The 22,102-nt window shown below is 44.5% G+C and overlaps 1 protein-coding gene across 7 annotated transcripts in view; it reads right to left on the bottom strand.

The window, feature by feature from the left end:
- Positions 1 to 4,413: 4,413 nt before the first annotated feature.
- Rasgef1b (RasGEF domain family member 1B) overlaps positions 4,414 to 22,102 on the bottom strand; it is a 515,623-nt gene continuing 497,934 nt past the window's right edge. For 6 of the 7 annotated variants that reach the window (XM_041671328.1, XM_041671331.1, XM_041671332.1 and 3 more), the window contains 10 exons: positions 18,721 to 18,936; positions 18,191 to 18,265; positions 16,495 to 16,590; positions 16,303 to 16,405; positions 14,874 to 14,953; positions 14,167 to 14,262; positions 9,376 to 9,471; positions 8,716 to 8,839; positions 7,723 to 7,795; positions 4,414 to 5,786 (listed from right to left, as the gene is read on the bottom strand). In XM_041671328.1, the coding sequence (XP_041527262.1) occupies positions 5,762 to 5,786; positions 7,723 to 7,795; positions 8,716 to 8,839; positions 9,376 to 9,471; positions 14,167 to 14,262; positions 14,874 to 14,953; positions 16,303 to 16,405; positions 16,495 to 16,590; positions 18,191 to 18,265; positions 18,721 to 18,936 (984 nt within the window). In that variant the 3' untranslated portion in view covers positions 4,414 to 5,761. The remainder of the gene's footprint in view (positions 5,787 to 7,722; positions 7,796 to 8,715; positions 8,840 to 9,375; positions 9,472 to 14,166; positions 14,263 to 14,873; positions 14,954 to 16,302; positions 16,406 to 16,494; positions 16,591 to 18,190; positions 18,266 to 18,720; positions 18,937 to 22,102) is intronic. The other variant, XM_041671329.1, reaches the window with a different exon arrangement.

Raw genomic sequence — 22,102 nt, 5'->3', positions numbered from 1 at the left:
TGTCCTAGCTAGGTTACAATTCACGGGGTCCTTCCCCACAAGGAAAGGTCTTTATCCTCCAGGGATGGTGTGTCCCCTTTCCGATGTCCTTAGATAATAGGACTTTGTCTAGCATACAGGACATTTTCAACAGCCCATCTCCAACTGGACAGCCTTCAAAGGAAACCATCTCGTGTCCCCGCAGGGTGATAACAAATTCAGGACAGGACGGGGATCATCACTTCTCTAGATCTTGGTAAGCCAAAGAAAGTCTTTCTGTAAATGACTAGGCACTTTAGGATGTCCACCTATACATCTAGATTAGCAAGCACCGCTCTAACAGCGGCTGTGACAAAGACGCACACATGACAACAGAGTCATTTGCGGAGTCCTTGGGCTTTCCCAGTCTAGCAGCTTGAAGTTATTATATTGGGTCTTGTATAAGCCAATTTTCAATTGCTGGGCTGGGTAACGACCACTCTTTTCTATGAAGAGTCTTATCTTGTTTCGTGGCATGCAGTTAAAGGGGTGAAGGGAGATTCTGCCAGGCCTTTGTCTGCTACCCCAGTCACAGCCTCTCTCCTTTTCCCTCTATAAACACACTTAAACAAACACAAAGGGGTCAAGCAGAGGAGAAGGTAGCAGTATACAAACAGGAAGCTGCATCTACTTGCTAATTTTCCTTTGAATTGGGCAAGCCCAGAAAGTGGGTTTAATACTAAAAACCTTTAGGCCCTCAACAGTCCATTCTGCTTCCCTTAGTCCAGATCCATGGAAGATCCTGAGGTTCAGAGAGGGGGAACTTCACCAGAGACCCAGAAACCTGGCTGGAGGGGGGTCACTAATTAGTCCCCAGTCCTGCTCTGGTGCTTTCCTAGGAAGTGTTCCACACTTATCCCATGTCCCTAAGTCATTTCAATCACTTTGCTGGGTTTTTATATTACTGATAAGGGCAGACTTAAAGTCATCTACTAATAACTACAGGTAAGGATTAACAATTTAACCATTTATTGGCTGGAGAGATGGCTCAGCAGTTAAGAGCACTGGCTGTTCTTCCAGAGGACCCAGGTTCATTTCCCAGCACCCACGTGGCAGCTCACAACTGTCTGTAACTCCAGTTGCAGGGCATCTGATACCTTCACACCAATGCACATAAAATAAAGTTAAATAAAATTAGAAAAAAAAACAATTTAACAATGTGAAAAAATACACACTAACTTGGATTTTCTTTGCTGGTCTCTGTAGAGGCACGATAGTTACATCAGAGTCGCTTTGATTTATTTAATTTCCCAAGTGCAGATATGTTAATTATTTATCTAAAGAATATGAAATCTGCGACTTCTGGATGATAACCAGGCTACTAATCGTCTTGCTCATGAGTATGTTTACCAAGCACACGTTATCTCCTCATCAGCAGCCATCTGCACTTACGAGTCCTAATCACCTGAGAAGAAACAAAACACGATGCCTGTCCTCCAACCACGTCGTCTCAGGTGAATTGACAACGCATTCTGCTAAACTCACTTTCCCACAGTGATTCATCAGGAGACAAATGATTTCACACTTTCATTTCCCCAAGCAGCGGGGTGGGAAGGGAAAGAAAGCAAAGCCTGGCTTAGGTAGACGGCAAGTTGGGTGTCTCATGAGGGGCACATCTTTTACAGCTCCCTCAGGATCCCCAGACTTTTCTCTACCAGTCCTGAGGGGGACAGCTCACACAGATGACGAGACCCTAAGACTGAAGACACGCTGGCATAGAGAGAGGACAGAGGCTCGCTGAGTGCAGGAATGAGGCCTGCAATGGCTACTAGTACTGAAAGGGAATTAGCTGCCTGGGGATTTCTTCAGTGAATTAAGTGAATGAGAGGGAGGGAGGGAGGGAAGGAAGGAGGGAGGGAGGGGTAAATAATCCTCTGAAAGGCCTTGGGTCTTAAGTACAGAATTGGACTGTTGTTCTAGTTCACATCGAGGCAGTCTGCAACTTTGAGTTTCTAAACCACACGGCTTGGAGACAGAAGTCTTCAGTCCCAAAATCCTTGTCAGCATTGAGTAGTCAAGTGACCTTGACTACATGAAGCAGAGAATGGAGGCAATTCTCAATCATCTAATCACACACACACACACAAACACACACACACACATACACGAAACAAACAAAACAAAACAAGCTTTGCCTTTCAACTTTCTGCAAGGCAGATAAAGTCCATGGCCTCCCCGCTTCATATCTTTGAGTTTTACAGTTAGTCAGTAGTCACTGACCGCATTCTTATTCAGGAACTCCTCTGAACCCTCAGCTATAGCAGAAAACTGCCCTAAACTGCTTTATTCTCGGCCTGGCAGTCTCCTACCCTTAGACTAGAGAGGTGAGTGTTGCTTTGTATTGAGAATCACGGGTGAAACAAAAACCACCCGTGAATGGTGGTGGCCACTCACAGTGTTCAGCTCCATATCTAGCTGAGCAGCTGACCGTGTACGGATGGAGTCCTCACACAGGCGCAGGGCAGCAGCAGAAATGTGCCCAAAGAGAAAGGGTGCTAGCAGAGGGGTAGACTTGGAAGTAGCCGAGGTTCCAAGACAAAGGCAACAACAGGTTTGATTGCAGTACCTTTGTTAGACATGGGCCACCCCCTGGCGCACTGAGCTGGGTCCTCAAAAGCAAGGGGTTATTTCAAGTAGGGATACACTCTCCTGTTATCTACCCCATCCATCTTCGGTCAGACCCCAGCCAGGCCCCAGCTCAAAGCCCTGTAGGTTTGGAATGTGTGGCGGGCATGCCTCAACACAACTACTGAGGCCGCCTGGTGCTGTTCACGCTTGCCTGTGCGTGGGCTTCCAGCCAGCCGTACAGGTCATACATGTGCCTACTGAACTCCTGTGAAGGCCACACACACACACACGTGGCACAAAAGGGAGAAATACTCAGTAGAGTCCACGAAAGTTTCCACATGGTTTAAACCTCTGGCTCACTCGGATAGTAAAACAGAACGGGAAACCTTCTCTTTAAACTGCCTTAGAATCAGTAGTCATAAGACCGCACTAGAAAAAAAGTAAGATCAGTGGCCATATTTAGGTATCTCATGTCACAAGGGTAGCGGTTTTGAAAACTTGAGCGAAAAGAACTACTTAGATCAATTATACTTTCCATACAGGGACAGAGTGTAAACACGTGGCTTTGGAGTCATCTGGTCTCTGCCCCAACTATCACACTGTGATTGCAGCAGGAAACAACCACAAGAGACACACGTAAGTGGCTAACATGACCATGGTCCCTTAGAGCTTTATTTACGGACACGGAAATTTAAAATTCCCATCGTTTCCATACGGCATAAAATGTAATTCCTTTTTTGAGTTTTTCAACCTGTTACCTGAATAGGCCATCGAGAACAAGTAACTGGCTAGAGGGGACGACCCCTGACCATAGACAGATGGAATATAAACATTGCTACTGTCAGCTACAGTTACGGCGGCCAGGGGAAGACAGTGCTAAGCGAATGGGACAGTATTGAAGAGGTATAGTCATCACATTTTAACGTTTTCTGTAAGATGTTTTAGCATCCTAAGAACCTGGCTGGCTGGTGAGAGGCAAGTCCTCCCAAAGCTAGAAAGGCCTGCAGAGAGTGAAGGTGCAGGGGACTCCTTTCATACACACCCCGACTAATTCCTAGTCTGTTCCACTGGCCCTCTCCATCGCCTGACTCCCATGTGGCATTTCTCCTGTCCTAATCATTTCAGGGCACCCAAGGACCACCCAAGGCCCCAGGAATTCGAGATTAATGTTTGCCTTGCCATGCCTTTCCCAAAGAAGCCTTCCTATAAGGCAGGGCCTCTGTTTCTCTGCCTCCTGCACCTACTGATTCCCCTCCGGTCCTCATGGCTATGTTCTGTCCACTTCTCTGAGAAATGTAAGATCTCTTTCAACAGTGCTGGCTCTCCTGTGTAATTCTCAGTCACTTCCACCAATGTAAATCTAAGACCAGGATGCGTGGAGTCTAAAATGGATCCAGGACCCCAGCATCACAGAGGCCCCACGCCAGTCTTGCAGGTTGAAAATCTTCAGGGAAACAAGATTCCCCAAGCTATCTGCAAGGGTACAAAAGCCTGGAATACCCTGATGAGTTAAAGCCTGGGCTCTGGATTAAAAGGCCTAGTTTAACCCTGTGCCTCTCATTAGCTCTGCGGCCTTCGACAACTTATCAGAATATTCACATTTCCTGTTGTGCACCTAAGGGTGGGAATGACGGTGGCAGAATCTGTGCTTAAACACCTTAGAAGTGTCTGAAACATGCTTGCTAGGGTTTCTTTTCAGAGCACAAATACCCATCCATGCCCATAGTCCTAAGACCCTCCTTCGGGAGTGCACAAATTCTGAACCTCTAGCTATAAGCCCACCCAGCCACAGTTCTGTCCAAAACGCAAAGAAAGACGCCACACCTCTTGACCACAGAGTGTAAAATGTATTGACGTTGTCAAGGGACGACTTGGTTCAGGCCTGTTGAGACAATGCATGCACAAGGCGTGCTGGTTCTTAAAACAGCATCAGAGAGGTCAATGAACACGCCTGGCGTTGGAACTTGGATTGTGCGTTTTTATTAGCCGGGCTCACTACTCTAAAGTTTCTCCTAGAGCATGTCTGAGGGCTGCTTTCAGAGCAACTACAGGCCTATTAGACGTTAACAAGGTGAACTGGTTCACAGTGAGACTGACCACTGCGCTACCAGCAACCTGGTTCTCATTAGCTTTGTTCACCGGGGGAGGAGGCCACTTTTCCAATTTCCTCCTCATTTACACATGTAATCACCAACAGGCTCCAGAAAATAATGAACAATAAGTTAGTTAAAAACAAATATGGTTATGTCATAGATTTTTTTTTCCCCAAGACCCTTAATGTCAGACCATTTACATTTACGGGGGTGGGGGGGGCGTTATGGGAAACTAAGTAACAATAAAAACAAAAACTACTGAAAAATACATTTATAGAACACAGGGGTCAGTTGTAAACAGCTCAGAGGGGCGAAGAAGACACCGTCCGTCCTTCCAGCAGGATGGGCAGTCCAATGGGCCAAACTCTGCTTGGTTTTTCTGTTTCCCTAGTGGCTATTTTCCCACCACAGTGTTGCGCTTCATTATTATATTCAATAACTTATACGGGCAAGGAGGAGTGTGCTAACCAGCAGCCAACTCAAAACCTCCGGGGAAGAGGGAGAAGAGACGTTGACCACACCGCACACACTATGGGAACAAGGTTCCCGGGCAGCAGACATCCACCCAGTCTTCATCCTCACCAGGACACTGCTGGCTCAAGCAGAGGTCTGGGATCCAAACTGAGGTGTGTGTGTGGGGGTTCTCCTCCCTCCTCTCCCTTTTTCATTTAAATTAACAAAGAAACATAGAGCCAGCACTTGGCTGGGTAAGTTCCATTAGCAGCAAATGTTCAAGCCAAAAAAAAAAAAAAAAAAAAACAACCACACACACACAAAAGAAAACTCCATCCAGGTGCAGAGCTGTGATTCACGTGGAAATTCCAGGAGATGAATCATGGGCAGAGCCGGGACTTTTAGAGGATTCTTTCTCAAGTGTCTTCAATGAGCATTTCGGTCTCCACGCTCTGAGTGCGTCTGTTGGCTGTAGGAAATGAGTTCTCCATCTGCTCTGCAGTTGGGCTTGCTTGCAGGGTCTGCACTGATTGTTCCTAGTACTAGATGCCAGAAAACAAAGGCCAGGCCCTCCAGGGTCTGTTTGATGCAGCAGCAGCAACAACAACAGCAACAGCAGGTCCCATATGTTAAACTCTGCCCAGCAGGCTGGACCTGTAAGGCAGAAGGCAGAGGATACTTGTATTTGCTCAGATCGCCTTGGTTAATGCTCATCTCTCCTATATTTTCAATGTCTTTTCACATAGTGAAACGATGGGTGGAAATCAAGATCTGGAGTCTTAGTAGTCCTGCAGGAAAACTGCTACACCCTTAAACAGTTATTAATGGAGACAGCCAAAGCACTGCTGTTGTTTGGTTGAGTGGTTTGATATTAAAACAAAAGGTGAACACCATTAATGATAACACGTGCCTGATAGCCAGGCTTATGCCTTAGGCTTCCGTTGCTGTGATAAAACACAAGGATCGGAAGCATCCTGGGAAGAAAGGGTTTATTTGGCTGACACCTTCCACATCACAGGCCATCGTCAAAGGAAGTCAGGGCAAGCACCTAGAGGTCAGACTTTGAACCAGAGGCAACAGAGAAGTAAGTGTTGCTTACAGGCTGACTCCTGATGGCTTGCACTCAGGACGGCCAGTCCATGGCTGGCTCCGCCCACAATGGGCTGACCTTCTCCTGTCAGTCATCAATTAAGAGACCACCTAACAGGCCAAGCAGGTGGGGGCATTTTCTCAATTAAGTTTCCTCTTCCAAAATTATTCTAGTTTGTGTCAAACTGACATAAAACTTGCCAACGCAGTTTACTTAGAAGGATAAAGGCAACTTCCACCGTGTTTTCTATGATCACTGAAGGGAAACAGCAGGTGATAAGGTAGGTGTCTGCCCTCAGCTGGGGGCTCAAGTCTGCACTGGGGTTCTGAATGTAGGAACAGCAGGAAAAGCATCTATGGACAGCAGCTCACTGCTTCAAAGCTAACGGGTACATGAGGTTTCAGGCAGGAACTGCCATTCTAAAGAGTTTACTGACATTTTTATCCTTTCTGTGGTTGCTAGGCCTTGGCCAGCACCTGCAATGTCCCAGCGTCATTCTGGTGATGCGGATGGGCATTATAACCCAGGCTGGCTGCAAAATCACTGTGTAGGCCAGGCTAGCCTCAAACTCGCAATTCTATTACCCCAGCCTCCCAAGAGCTAAGATTCTAGGCGTATGTCAACACGCCTGGCGTGCAATCCTCAAAATCATTTGGACCAGATACACATTATTGCTGAACATTTCTGAATTTATACAACTGTAAAGAGATCCCCACATCCATGCCTGAATTCAGCTAGCACACGGTTCTCACACCGCACATTTTCGGTTTCACCCACTGAAGTCTTTGGTTACGTCAAATTTTTTGGTTACCATATACTGTGTGTAGAGTCTACAGAGCCATGGGAAAAGCATGCAATCCATTCTTTCCTGTCAAGCCTTCTATTTGCAACCTAGCAAATGATTGCCACAGAACAGAGTAAAATAAAAGAATTATGGGTAGGTTTTGGGTTTTTAAAATATATCTGCATTTCACATGTACTTCAGATACTGAGTTTCAAAACTGATCTGTCTACTTCTTCAAATTCACAAACACACACACATAGGAGCTGGTATCTGGCTGGTAACCGACTGTTAAATGATACCCTACCTTCAACTGACCTTAATTTTAACCAGCATTTTTGTTGTTGCTTCGCCCAAATAGAGTTTTAAGATTAGAACTAGTCAACAATAAAGTCTGGACTTACAAAGATAGAAAAATGGTATTTTAAAATTTGTTTATTTTAGTATACCATGGGGTAATCTCAGTTTCACATTCTATTACATAATAGGGGAAAAACTGAAGTCACGGTATTAGCTGCCAGTGCAAGAAAAGAAAAAGAAAACCAATAAAACCGAGTGATGGCCATGAGAATCCCAGGCCAGAGAGATTCTCTGAACTGAAGCTAAGACTCTGCCAACATGATGAGGTAGGCAGGGCCCGCCCACAAGGTACATACATGGCTTTCCTGCGGGGACATTGACGCTGCCTTCAGACTAGTACAAGAAGCACTGAGACTCACCTTAAAGACTTCCATCTGTCCTTCTCTATGTTATTTTCAGGTCCTTCACTCTCGTAGGATGCCAGGTAGAGAGCTACAATCAACCAAAGGAAAGAAGAGTACGGTGTGAGTGAAGCCTTCTGATACCTGACCCCACGGCTAGGAAGACCTGCTTGCCTTAAGCCTGACTTCCAGAACACCCTTCAGATACGCTGGAAAAACACAAAACGAACAGCACTTCTCATTGACCAGCTCAGCAAAACCTGCTTCTGATTGGCCACTTCAACAAAACCCCTGCTTCTGATTGGCCATCTTGACAAAACCCCAGGGCTCTAAACTGAAAAAGTACTTCATCACCCAAGAATTTATGAGGCAAAAAACTTTGAAAATGCAAGCCATACAGTGCTGTTGAAGTACTCAGGTTTATTTTATTCCTTACAAAGGAAAGGGTCATGGCTCTTTTCTGGAGCCTCAGAACTTTAATAAAGGCCACGTGCATGTTGTTTAAATCAGAAAGAGCAACATCTCAAAACTGTATTGATCTTACTTATAGAAATGAAAACAATCAAGTTCCCGCCTCCACCCCAAAACAGGCAACAGGAATTCAAAATGGCGGTTGGGCAGACACCATCAACACACCATGAGGGTACAACAGTCCAGCAGAATAAGTTCTCAGGTCTTCTGCAGAAGACTCGACTGGTGAATCTTCCTATGCAGAAGCAATCCTTTTTTTCCTGCCCCCACTGTCCAATGCTTTCACAGTCAAGGCTTCCCATAGCTTTCTGAAATATTCCTTAATAGCTTTCTACTTAAGCTCATCACTGCAGAACAGGCATTAGGAAGGATGCTTAAATGCATTGTGTTTGGCTGATTAAAAATATTTTAGGGGTAAATTGCAAGAAAGAAAGAAACCAGGCTCAGAGGCCTGGTTTCGGACGTGAGAGCCAACCAAGTAGAGACATTTATAGACAGGATCTGGGGGTGTTCAGGGCAGGAACGCCCTAAAGGCCTCACCGTCTTCACTGAACACTGGCACTGAGAGCAGGTACTGTAGGACCTTCCGGTCATGTTCAAACGGACACTCCACCTGCTTCCACGTCATGAACTCACTCACTTGTTTGGCCAGTTCCCAAAATTTCTGAAAGAGAATTAAAAAATTGTAGGGCAATTGTTAAGAATGAATGGGCTTGCAAGACACAACTCAGTTTGCAATGTACCCAGTTTTGGAACTCAGGGATCAACTCTTCTTCGCTTAAATTAACATTATATTTGCTAAGTAGGGAGGGTGAGATCTAGTCACGTTCCCTCAGGTGACAGCACTGATGGGTGACATGGTTACAAGCTACTTGGTGGTGTTCATTTCTCACAGGCAGTAGGGGAATAGCAAGCTTGTTCCAAGCTGTGGCTCTGCCTTGCTACTGACTGGGACACTTAGAAACAAACCATTCCCACTCCTATCCTCTGGCATTAATTTTAGTATTTTTAGGTTTTTGAGACACGCTCTCACTATGTAATACTGGAAGGCCTGAAATTCACTATGAAGATCAAATTGGCCTCAGACTTGTGGTGGTAATCCTCCTGCTTCTGCCTCATAAATGTTGAGATTGTGAGCCTGTACCACCATCCTCCCTGATCCCTCCTCTAGATAGTCGTACCCTACTTCATTACACTCACCTCAAAGTTGACATGGCCGTTAGGAAGACGGTTGGCACAGCCCTCGTTGAGGAAATAAATATCTTTGATTAGGAGACTGAAGAATGGTATCACAATCTAGAAAGAAACAGATTCAGGGTTGCCTCGGTAAATAAGATATTTAACCTCTTGTTACAGACAGAAGCGATTAAGGAACAATGTGGATTTGGATTATGTGGAAGTCCACAATGAATAAGTGTACACTGCACTTCCGCAAGACAAAACTTGCTACCTTACACGGCATAGCCCAAGATGCAAGTGTCATCAAGACCCAAGCACAGTAGGGACTAGCACTATTGATAAGTGGATGGATACTTTTTGTACAGTTTTTCTGATTTTCTTCAATGTTTAACTTGATAAAATTGAAAGGTTCTGACCAAAATGAAAGTATATAAAAGGATGCTATTCATTTAGTGACCCCTGATTCTAGCAAAGCCCTAAAGGCACATGGCCTATCTCTTGGTTGTGCTCCAAAACGCCCCATCACCACTTAGACATCTACAGTTTAGTTGACGTTTTCTTTCTCCTTGTTTTTAGTTGTTGTTTTATGTTTTATCCTTGAAGCCTTTGCTCAAGATAATGTGACAGCTGAAGGTTTTAAGCAACAGTTGCTACATTTCCTGTTGAAGGAACCTGGCCGTGTCAGAGAACATGTACGTGCCTGCTGTCTAGGAAAAACCCCTTGGGAGGACCTGGCACCGTCTGCGGCAAGACAGATGCTCCTCAAGAAAGGGAGGGAGAGAAATGTAGGAAATAAAATTAAAGACTGTCCAGAGGACAGTATGCGTCTCTGATGATACCTTCTTGGCCCTGATTCCTTGGTCTGAGGAGGTGGTACTCAGCCTAAAGGAGCAACCTTTAAAGGGACCCTAAGTCTGACCCCGTCCATCACAAACAGAGATCAAAGTGCAGATAGAGTAACTTTTATTTTTTTCCCCTCAAAGGCAACATATTTGAATCAAAAAGTTCTGCAATGTAAATAATGCATCAAACAGATTATTTGGGAAATTCTGAAAACCCCAAGATCAGGTCTTTGAAGTCTCCTAAGCTCATGACTCATGGTATGAAAACGACGTTTTGGCTCACACACAAACAGTAACAATCCACTTCTAAAGAGAAACTCTGACCGTTTCCCCCTGAAGTCATTTTCAAAAGGGTAAAACACCTTTCAAATTTTCGTTTCATTGATCTCTGAGGATAATCAAATTTATCCTCAACTTTACTAGTACCCTTGACTACATAGTATTTGTTCTTGTCTGTGGAGCCCCTAAAGCAGAATTAGCAGGGAATGTGTGTACTTCCTTCCCCTCTGACATTATGGGCACAGGGCTGGAACTAAGAGCAAGACAGATCTGAACTCCACCTCTTCCAAGGAAGCCTTAGGCTGGGAGGTGCTGGGCTATGGACTCCAACCGGCAGTACCTAAAACACTGGCTCTACAACTGGCTAGTAATAAAAGCCAGGGGCTGGCAAAATGCAAGGTTTTTGTTTGTAGGTTTTGTTCTGTTTTAAATGTATGTGTTGTTATTTCTGGTATGGCCTAGGAGACATACGCCTTACATTTTTAAGTCGCTGGGGGAGGGCCTCAAAAGAATAATGGCTTCAGGGTGCAAGAAAAATCATGTGAAATGTCAATGACAGTGACCACAGGATTTCTCTGGAGGATGACCATGCTCATTCATCTAGACACCGGCTTTCCGCTACTATCCAAGTAGAGTTTACTCTTAGAAGGCAATAAACACCCATCATCCAGGGATAGCTTCAGGGAAACGGAGACAATGAAAATCAAGGGGTAGTAGTTGACAGGGCAGCAGCTTTGAAGAAAGAAGTTCCTGGGCTACCCCAGTTCCTGGGGCTGGACTGTGAGCCTCAGGTACTGTCTTTGATTGGTACTTAGACTCAGTTCTTGTCACAGTCTATAAACTGCAGGAGGCAGAAGGGTTCCTTCTGTGAATTTTGACTTCAGTCAGTGTCCCTACACGATGCCCTACTACCAACAGAGTTATTCTTCCAGGAACTAGGCAACACAGCCAGCCTCCCTTGGGGCACTTGACTGCTGTGTCTCATGCCCATGAGAAGGAGGGAATCTCAAACTTCATTTCCTTCTTCACTCATGGAAGTCCCCACCAGCTCTGCACAACCAACTGAACAGTGAAGAGGAGAAGAAAATAATAACTCAGGATTGTTATGAGATAAATATAGAGAACAAGTCTTGTTTCTATTAGGTCTTGCCAATATTATTACTGGGCAAACTTCTCAAGTAGCCATATATAAGATAGATAGATAGATAGATAGATAGATAGATAGATAGATAGACAGACAGATAGATATGGTAGGGTCATATATTCGTGACTGGCCTGAAGACTTACTATATAGCCAAGGGTAACCTCGAACTCCTCTAACTCTCCTGAGTGCTGGGATTTCAGGCATGGACCACCTTGTGTGGTTTTGTGTGGTGTTGGGGACTGAACTCTACTGTTTTTGTGCATCCTAGATGAAGACTCTACCAACTGAGCTACACTGTCAATTTCCCCTTAAATAATATTCTGAATCCTGGGACTGGAGGGCTGGCTTAGCAGTAAAGAGCACCGGCTGCTTTTCTAGAGGTCCTGAGTTCAATACCCAGCAACCACATGGTGGCTCACAACCACCTGTAGTGGGACCTGATGCCCTTTTCTAAAGTGCAGGCACGCATACAGACAGAGCACTCATGGACAAACACGTAGAATACATATATCCATTCTGAATTCATTTGGGGCTGGTAATCTCAGCTACTAGGGCGGCTAGGCTGGATGATTACAGGCTGAAGACTGTCTGGAATTCCTTCTCAAAAACAAAACAGTGAAACGATGGCTGGACATACAGTATAGTTGAATAGCAGAGTGCTCCCTGGTAGGGGTAAAACCCTGGGTTCACTCCCTAGCACCGTAAAAGCAAAACATTGGTAATTCAGAGTCAGCCTTTGTACTTGAAGGTATTATCAGTTCCATGTCTAGAAGGAGATGCAAATGAGGAGGGCCAAGTCTACAGAAACAAACAGAATAGCAAAAAGATGGAAAACCACATAATCACATGAGGCATGGTTAAAAACCCAGAGCAACAAGCACTTGCAGGGAGGGAGACTACTCAGAGAGCACCTCAGCACTCCTGTGTGGAAGAAAGATTTGATTGGCTTCATAATAAGCACCTGGAATGTGCCTCCCCCACACACAAACTGGAGATTTGAAAAAGATCAAAGACCATGACTTAAGATATGCTGCCCAGGAGACTGTAAAAGGGGACGTTGCTTTGGAATAAAGAAAGGAACCCTTCTGCTCAAGATAAGAAAAATAACCTCAATGTTTAATGAAGGCTAGATTTAGCTGGACATGTTCTTATTTCTTATTTTTCTATCAGCTTGCTTGACTTTTTTTATCAGCTACAAGGTAAAATTTACAAATTTATGCAGAACTGGCTTTTAAAAGCAAGCAGGAAGAATTTACTAAGTGGCATAAACTGTAAATAACTAGGTTTGTTTTCTTTTCTGGGAACAACTGTTAGGGTTGCACAAGGGACCACTCTTGGTGGCTGACGATGGAGCAGCAGTCCTTGGACAGACTCCACAGCCTCCTCCCACCGCTCCCTGAGGGCCATGTGTGAGCCCAGTGTCCACCACAGGGAGATGGGGCGTGGTCTCACAGCCTCCCTGCATCCTTCTCTTCAGGATGTGGAGGTCCTCCCACACATGTGTTCATCTTCAGAAAATCGACCCACTTCCGATTAGGTCGTTTCAGCAAAATAGAAACCCTAGCAAACTCTCAGGCACCTGGACGTTTCCTCGTCTAAAAATCAGAGTGAATACATTGGCAGTGTTTCTCAGGAGTCACTAGAGCCGGTATTTCGTGTGTGATGACAGAAGTGTCACATGTTTAAAAGGAGATTTCGTCACAGTTCTTGAGCCTGATGATTCAGGGGGGACATGACTTAGAAGCCCGGGGAATGTTTTAATCCTGTTTTCCCAAGCTGGGTGAAAATACTACTTAACGCGGGGACAGAATTCAAATAGACAATAGCTGCCACTAAGAAATCAGCATTAGCTGTTTGTCATAATTGGACATTAATCCTCAAATAGCATGACAGACAATCTGTCCTTCCTCCACGAGGAACTGAGACAGAAATGGACCAGTGGGACCAACAGAATCCAGAACTCCATAGATCCAGGGTGGCACTAATGGGTAGGGGACAGACGACAGGATCATTCTTATTTTTTTTTAGAAATTGCCCCTGTATTTTTCATGCCACCTACATATCCAATTAGTAACCGCAAGCCTAATGTTAGAGCAACTACCCTACTTTCTGAGAATAAATGACTGAACTGTAGGAGGTAAGCTAATTCTTCTGAAAGAAAAGGTTACATTAAGTGAGCTCCTTTATGCAGAACTTAAATGTCTTTTCCCCATTAAACCAAATTACTCTCTGATGCTATTAATCACCTATCACATGACTTAATTCACTGCCTTAAACACAGAGAAGACACTACAGAACACACCAAAAGCACAATAATGCAAGTCATATCCAATATCCAATGCAAAATTAGATTCCAAGTCACTCCTCTTTGTCCACAGCTCAACACTGCTCTGTGGTCGCCTTCCTCGTGTGCCAAGGGATACGATGTGTATAAACGTACTTCTCTTAGATCCGAGCTGGCAAAAAAACAGCCCCAGGGAGTGGTTCACACGTCAGTATAAAACACGGCAACTCCCCAACAAGTAATCCACACTTTTCAGAGCATACCTTCTCTCTGCTGCTGTGAGCAGTTAGGGACCTTTGTGCTGCTCCTCGGAGAGCTGTTCTGTAGTTATAGAAATTGCTTGAAGGGTCCATCTGGTGCTGTAGAAAGGCAATGTTATTAACCACTCATTCTTTACTGTAGCTGTTTACAAGATCATGTCTTTAACTATACATACAAATTCAAAGTTAGTTAGGGAATTCACAGATGTATGATTTACCCATCACACACACTCCACACGCACACAACCCCTCAGGGTTATACAGGAAGGGCTGTTGGTATTAACCAAATTTGCACAGTGGTGAATAACTATTCTAAGGCTAAGGATGCTACACAGAAGTGTGCAAGGCAAACTGGGATGTTGACCTCTCTACTGTTCAGGATTCTGGGTCTATTCTGGCATACACAATCATGTGATTGGGAAGTCAGCATCTTCCATCAATCACTCCAAAATGCCCGCCTCTATTTATAAAAGGATCAACCTTAAACCCAGTTTGTGTTGCCCTATTCCAGTCAGATCCCTCTCCTACCTTTGGGTCTGAAAGTCTCTTCCTTTGATAGTCCTTCCTAAAAGAGGCAGCACCACAGAGTGGTGCCTTGCTGTTCTGCCCAGGCTGCCCTGAAACTCAAAATCCTCCTGCCTCAGCCTCCTAAATGCTGAGATCACAGGCACGCTCTCTCCATTCAACTCTGAAACACGACTTTCACATACCTCAAGAATGTCAAACTTGGCAGTCTTCACTTTGGCCCAAGTTTTTTTTAGTCTCGAGACTGGGCTCATGTTCATACCAGCTTCCCGTTTAAAATGCACATGGAGAGAAGAAAATCAAAGTAGAAATGTAAGAAGTCATTCTAGCTTGGACTCCAAAAAAAGCATACGTTGCTAAGCATTAATAACTGAGTTCTGCACGTGTGGTAACAGCCTCGAGTTTTACACCATTTCCTTGAAAGCTCATCCTCAGGCTAGGGCTGAGCACATTCTTAGGATAAAAACAGTAAACATTTTAGGGTATGCAGCCCATGTGTGGGGCATGACACTGCCACGTTGTACCACGTGAGCAGCCACAGAAACACAGAAACAACAGGCCGTGGCTGCCGTCCTCCACACGTTACGCATAGATGCCAGTGCTTATGCTTTGCTGACATAGGGTCTCAAGAGGCTCAGACTGGCTGGACTTGGCTTTGAAGTCAAGACTTGAATTCCAAACCCTTCTCCTTCATCTCCTACGTGTTGGATGAAAGCCGGAAGACTTCATACCTGACTAGATGTTGAAGTTTGAATTTAGATTATATTTGTATGTTAGAAATTCTTTTTTTTCCCCCATTTTTCTCAATCACTTCAAAAAATGAGAACTCTAGTTAAGTAAACGAAACAAGACAGTGGGTGACTGGGCCACAGGCTGTCCTTTGATGACCTGTTTCTCTTAATACAAAAGTTGATGCTGCTGATGATGCTGTACTCACTTGTCTCCAGGATTCAGCTGGAGCGAGTGACAAACACAGACTTTTTTATTATTGATTTTTATTGGGCTCTACATTTTTCTCTGCTCTCCTCCCTACCTCTCCCCTCCCCCTTCAACCCTCCCCCAAGGTCCCCATGCTCCCAATTTACTCAAGGGATCTTGTCTTTTTCTACTTCCCATGTAGATTAGATCTATGTATGTTTCTCTTAGGGTCCTCATTGTTGTCTAGGTTCTCTGGAATTGTGGTTTGTGGGCTGATTTTCTTTGCTTTATGTTTAAAAACCAATTATGAGTGAGTACATGTGATAATTGTCTTTCTGGATCTGGGTTACCTCACTCATTAGCTTGTATGGATAGATATTTAATGGAGGATAAATGAACAAAAGCTATTCAATGAATTCAAGCTTACTAAGGAAAGAATATACATCCTTGCACCAATTTGGTTCCATAAAACATTCTGAATGCTCTGAATTACTCCAGATTAAAAAGAATACAGTTTTCAGAAAAAAAAAAAAAGATTTCCTTTTCTTTCCTCCTTCTTTTTTTCTTGGTTTTTTTTTTTTTTTGTTTGTTTGTTTGTTTTTGTTTTCTTCAGGACAGTGTTTCTCTGGAAAGAAATTTTTCAATGGATAAATTTTGAAAGCCCCATAAAATCAGTGTTCTCACAAAAATACTCACAGATTATTGCCATCAAGGAATTGAAGTTCCCGATGTTGAAACACTCTCGAGCCACATCGATGAAGTATTCGATCATTCTCGCTCTGTGTTTCTTCTTCACGGGCTGTAAGGAAAATGACAATGAGCAGACAGGAACCCAATACGCAGGCCCAACAGCTAGCAAGTAAGCAGGAAAAAAATGCACTGTCTCACCATGCAGATTTCTGTAGCGACCAAGTAGCTTAGGCGATTGAACCACTCTACGTAAGCTTCTAAGTTTCTCGTTTTCTTCCGCTCACTGTAGCAAGTCTGTGGAGAGCAATACGGGCAGATGAGGTCTGGAATACACGCTGATGCGCTCACAGAAGCACCTTCCTCTCCCTCCTGAGAAACTATGTTCCTCTGGGGTCATGAGTTCTCTCAGACCCTCAACTCCAAAGAAGGATTTGCTGGTTCGTTTTAACCCCCAGCTTCCCACAAGCGAGAATCCGATGGAAGGACTCTTAGTGGGGAATTATCTAGATCTGGCTGGCCTGCCAGTGTGTGGGAGACTGTCTTGATTGTTAATGGATGTAGGGAAGAGAGCACAGCCCACTGAGGGTGGCACCATTTTCTTGAGGCAGGGGTGCTAAACGGTATGAGGAGCGAAAGCTACTGGGCACAGCAAAGGAAGCGAGGAAGGACACAGACCGGGCTGTATTTAACTTCTTTCTACTCCATTTTTTTTCTTTAAAGATAAAAGTCTTATTTTTGAGGAACTTGTTGCCATATATATTTTTTTAGAAAAAGCAAAGATGTTACTCTCTCTTCATCCAAGGAATAAATAAGGGCATAAAACCTCTCCTTAAATGGTGGCAAATCTCTCTGCTCTTGACTGTGTGGTATGACTAGCTGCTTGAATTCCAGCCTTGATTTCCCCTCTGTAGTGTTCTAGAATCTGGAAGTGTGAGGTAAATAAGCCCCTTCTCCCTAAGTTACTTACTGTCTGGATACTATATCACAGCAATAGAGATGTCACTAGAACAAGGGTTGCAGGCTCAAACAGGATGCAAATGCCAGTTGCTATCAATACAGCAAGGAGTGGCTGTGTGTGCGGGGCTAGAAACCCTCTCTCACATTTAGATGGGACACAAGATGGAGCACCATTTACCCAAAGATAAATGGAATTCTACGCTATTACTCTCTTGCTTAGGGTGAACGGCACACCGTTCAAAAGCAGAAGCTCATCTTATCTTGGAGTTCAAGGCCACGCTTGAAGAGGTTCATTAATCCCTCTTTCCTTCCTTTCAGAAGACACAAACAAAAAAAAGTCCACTGGCCTCCTACTGAAAATCATGTCTTCACTTCCCATGCGGAGTGAAACTAGTCTAAGGCCGGAAACAGCTGTGGCCTTGTCTCCCCGAGAGACTTCAGCAGTAGGCGAAGCAGCCACAGATCGCCTAACAATTCAAAATGCTTCTAGAGGTCACTCTAGAAAGAAAAAAAAAAAAACCTGTGCATGTTCATGAAATGGATAGTGTCGGTCCAGGACCATGTTCTTTCTCTGTGTGCTTTGCCATAACACTGTCGTGAGGGATTCACTTACAGCAAGGGGCCAGGCTAACTGGAGCTCTGCTGGGCAGGCTGGATGTACATCCTGTCCTGCCCCTGCTGCTGAATCACAGGCAGACTATTCTCTTTGATTTTCTTTCTGGCTTAATCTGCTAAATCCATTATATGTTTTTATCGTCTACCTTCAGCACCACAAACACTTGGACCTTGCCAGGAAGGGCTTCTTAAATTCCTAAATAAGGAGGAAGTGATGGGGTAAACTATTGTACAGGCCCTTAGAGACCCAGCCCAAGAAAACAACAGTGAATCACACACAGCTAATGAAAAACACAAAAACAAACAACTTGATACTAATTACCTTATCATTGTCCAAGGGGTCCTTCTGCACGAATGCCTGAACAAATTCTTCTGGACCAATGTAATTGAGCCTCTCCTGAAACAAAAGCCAACAATATTAAATAAACAATATTAAAGAAAATGAGAAGAAACAGATGGCCACATTTCCCCTTATTAATTTTGGCAGCACCCCCAAATTTCTTAGATTATAAAATAAGCTTTTAGCCCTAAATACTTTCTTCATCTTCAAAAGGTGAAAGGAGATGTTTCATAAGACAGCTGAAAAATGACCAGTTATAGGAAAATAATTAGAGGCAGAAGATAAAGAAGGTCAATAAACCTTGCTTTCCCTCATCTTGTTTAGTATGTGTTTATGAGTAAATTCCCAGGATATCAGAAACATCCATATTCAAATGCCAAAAACAAAACATGCATGCTTCAGTTTTGTGGATTGCTTCCCTTTTGAGTTATTCTGACCTTTATCAGCAAACAGTCTCGATGCCAAAGCAAACAATTCTGAGGCCACAAAGGGCAAAGAAGATAGGGCCTTACCAGCTCGATGTGAGTCAGCTGCTGGGCCAACGTATAAGGGTCGCTGCAGACCGTCATGATGTCGCGCTGTATGGACTGGGGCTTGGTCTTCAGGACCGTGAGCCGGTCAGTGGCTGTGGAGCTGAGCTTCGCCAGGACTTCCTCGTACTGGCTGAGGGCGGCGAGTTTTCGGATGAGACACTGCATCATCTGCTGGACGTTCTTTCGGTACGTCTGCTAGGAAGCAAGGGGAGGATGACACTCTTGACCTGCCTGTCCTTTGCCAACCTCAGACACCCTGCCTTCAAACGCTTTGAGCTCCACCGGCTTCAAGGACACCCATACACAGCAAAGTGTTCAAAAACCTAGGTTCATTGGACCATTCTCTTAGAATGCTTTTGAAATTGTCATTCAGGCTGGGCCTTGAAAACACCTCAGAAACGTCAGATTAGCTGTGGCGGTGACCCAGTGTAATGGATACTACACACAAGGAAGTGTTCTCTAGTGAGAGTGTGCCTGTTCACTTCTGTTAGATGAAACCAACGTGTATCTCAAAGCAGATCATCCTCTCCCCATGTTCCTATAGCCGCCTGCATGACTTCTCCATTCCTATCACTTAGCCTCATTCTTCTGAGGGCGTGGAAACTATGTGAGCAGAGTACACCTTACTTTCCACTCCCCTGTCATTCACCTTCCTGACATCTATTACAGTGGAACTGGATACCCATTTTTGTTATCTAACCTATTCTTGATTCATGTCCATTTTTTCCCATTCATGAGTTGATATTGATGTCCACACATACTCTGGCACATGGCAGTCAACCCATTCATCATTCATCATCCATCCATCCATCATCTATCCATCATCCATCATTCATCCAACATCCATCCATCCATCATCCATCCAACATCCATCCATTCATCCATCATCCATCCATCATCAATGCATCCATCATCCATCATCCTCCAACATCCATCATCCATCCATTCATCCATTGTCTATCCATCATCAATGCATCCATCATCCATCATCCATTCATCCATCATCTATCCATCTACCCATCATCCATTCATCCATCCCTAACCCCTTCCTCTATCCTTTCTTTGGGTATACTTATTTAATACAGTGTTGCTCTTGTCTTTCTTTTCTGGCCCCAAACTGCTAACAGCAACTATCCTTCTAGGTAAATGATGATGCCTACGTAAACGAGAGGAATGCAGGCTGACACAGTGCCAGCTGGTCACTTAGGCTGACAGTCCCAGGGAGTCTACCAAGGCAGGCAGGCCCGTGCTTATGCCTCACTGGCTTTTTAAAAGGCTCCTGATACCATCTGCCAGAATTGGAAATTTGAAAATTATAAATCTAAAAGGCATAAAAAGTATCTTTATTTCTAATTTGGCTTAGAGTGTGTTTAAACACACACACACACACACACACACACACACACACACACACACCTGTAGCTGTTCACAATAAAGAAATTACAAATCTGAAATTGGCTACATCTCATGTAGGCAGAGGTTCAAAGCAACCACTGCCTTCTCCATCTTTTTTCGTCTCTACCTGGCAATGACATCAAATACGCTCTTAAGCAGGCCCACTGTATACCCTTTGTTTTTCTCTACCTTCACAGAGCAAGTGGGGCCTGAGGACTGGGAGTTCAAAGTCATCCTAGGGATAAGCCTGAGATACATAGGAACCAGTCCCCACCCCACCCCACCCCCCAAAAAACCCTCACCTTTAAACAACCTATCACCCTTCTAGGACTAGAGGTGGAAGCTGGAAGTCTAACACTCAAAGAAAATGTGTCTTTCTTTGGTACCCAAACCAATCAAGGCTAAGGAATGTGCTTCTCCTTCCCCACCCTAACCTCACCTTTCTTTGGGAACACTAAGATACACTAAAACTAACTTGTGTTTACTTCAGTCTTCTGTACCAAATGTCCTTATAAATGCCTACATGAGTGCTCCTGCTACTTCTTAAAATTATGCAAAGAGTTCTTGAGACACTTCAGCTGCACCGTGTACCATTCTGAGTAGAAAACATGTTATAAGGTTGCCTTTTTACAGCCATTAAGACCTATTTACAAGAGTAACCCACAACTACCATTACTAAAATACGAAACACAGCATGATGTGGCTAAGAGGATATTGGTCAAATAAGAAGAACTCAAAGGTTTCTAAACGGATACTTCCCTAAACCCACTGTTCCTCGGGCGTCTGAACCTGTACATAGAGCCATACGTGCCAAGGGGGCGCTCTGGGAGGATGCACACAAAACTGACAACACCTGGCGCTGTGCAGAGAGGAGGGATTGGTATTTTTACTTTGATTTGGAGCAAATACAGTGGAAGCCCACTTGGTGGTATTTCTCGGACACCATACATATGAGACACGTGTAGGAAAGTTCTTTTTCACTTGGAAAAGTGAAAAACTAATCTTCAAAATGTCCATTATTTACATCCCACACGGGTTGTCTCGGCACCTCACACCTCACCTCTTCCCTCTCAGGGTCCCTCACACAAGAGACTTCGGGTAGAAACAACCATTTTTCTTCAGGTCACCACCTGAAGGTCCCAGCAGAATAGCAAGGGGAAAAGAAAGGGCTGAGTAGGAACAGTCTGCAGCCTGAGTCCCATGGGGAAAAGTCCCACTGAGCAGAGGTGAGTACTGGGAGAAAGATGGGGGAGGGGGTACTGGGAGAAAGATGGAGAGAGGAGGTACTGAGAAAAAGATGGGGGAGGGAGGGGGTGCTGAGAGAAAGATGGGAGAGGGGTACTGGGAGAAAGATGAGGGAGGGGGAACTGGGAGAAAGATGAGGGAGGGGGTACTGAGAGAAAGATGAGGGAGGGGGTACTGGGAGAAAGATGGGGGAGGGGGTACTGGCAGAAAAATGGGGGAGGGGGTAATGGGACCCTTTTCAGTCTCTTGCTTTCATCTGATCCCATTGAGGAGTGAGGTTCTGCATGGTTAAGCATGCTTCCTCACTGAGTCACGAACTGCTAAATGTGTACTTATTCTTTTTTATGACTTCAGTTGCCAGAGACAGTAATTACCTGGCAAATAAAGACAGAAGTCCTCGTAGAGACCAGCCCCTTAAGGAAGAGAAATCGCATTCTATCCACTCCAGCCGTTTGTCATGGAATTCAATCATTAGATTCATTTCATGATTCTTCCCGGAGAGCCCCAATAAACCACCCCATTTGGGGCAAATCCCCAGGGGAGAAGCATATTAAGCCAAATTATGTGGAACTGTCCTAGCAGATTCTAAGGAACTTGACTAAATTATATACAGGGCACACCTGGATTCACTGAGTGCCAAAAACCTTCCCTGAAGTCAGAGGCAAGAAGCAACAGGCCCTGGTTCAAACCCAAGCTTCTTCCACGGGGAGGAATGATGTCT

Source organism: Microtus oregoni, unplaced genomic scaffold (assembly GCF_018167655.1).
Source record: "Microtus oregoni isolate MIOR12 unplaced genomic scaffold, Mior012 000021F_ref0000039, whole genome shotgun sequence".
Taxonomy (NCBI): Eukaryota; Metazoa; Chordata; class Mammalia; order Rodentia; family Cricetidae; genus Microtus; species Microtus oregoni.
Note: the sequence above shows the minus strand (reverse complement) of the source record. Positions and strands in the feature narration are given on the sequence as shown.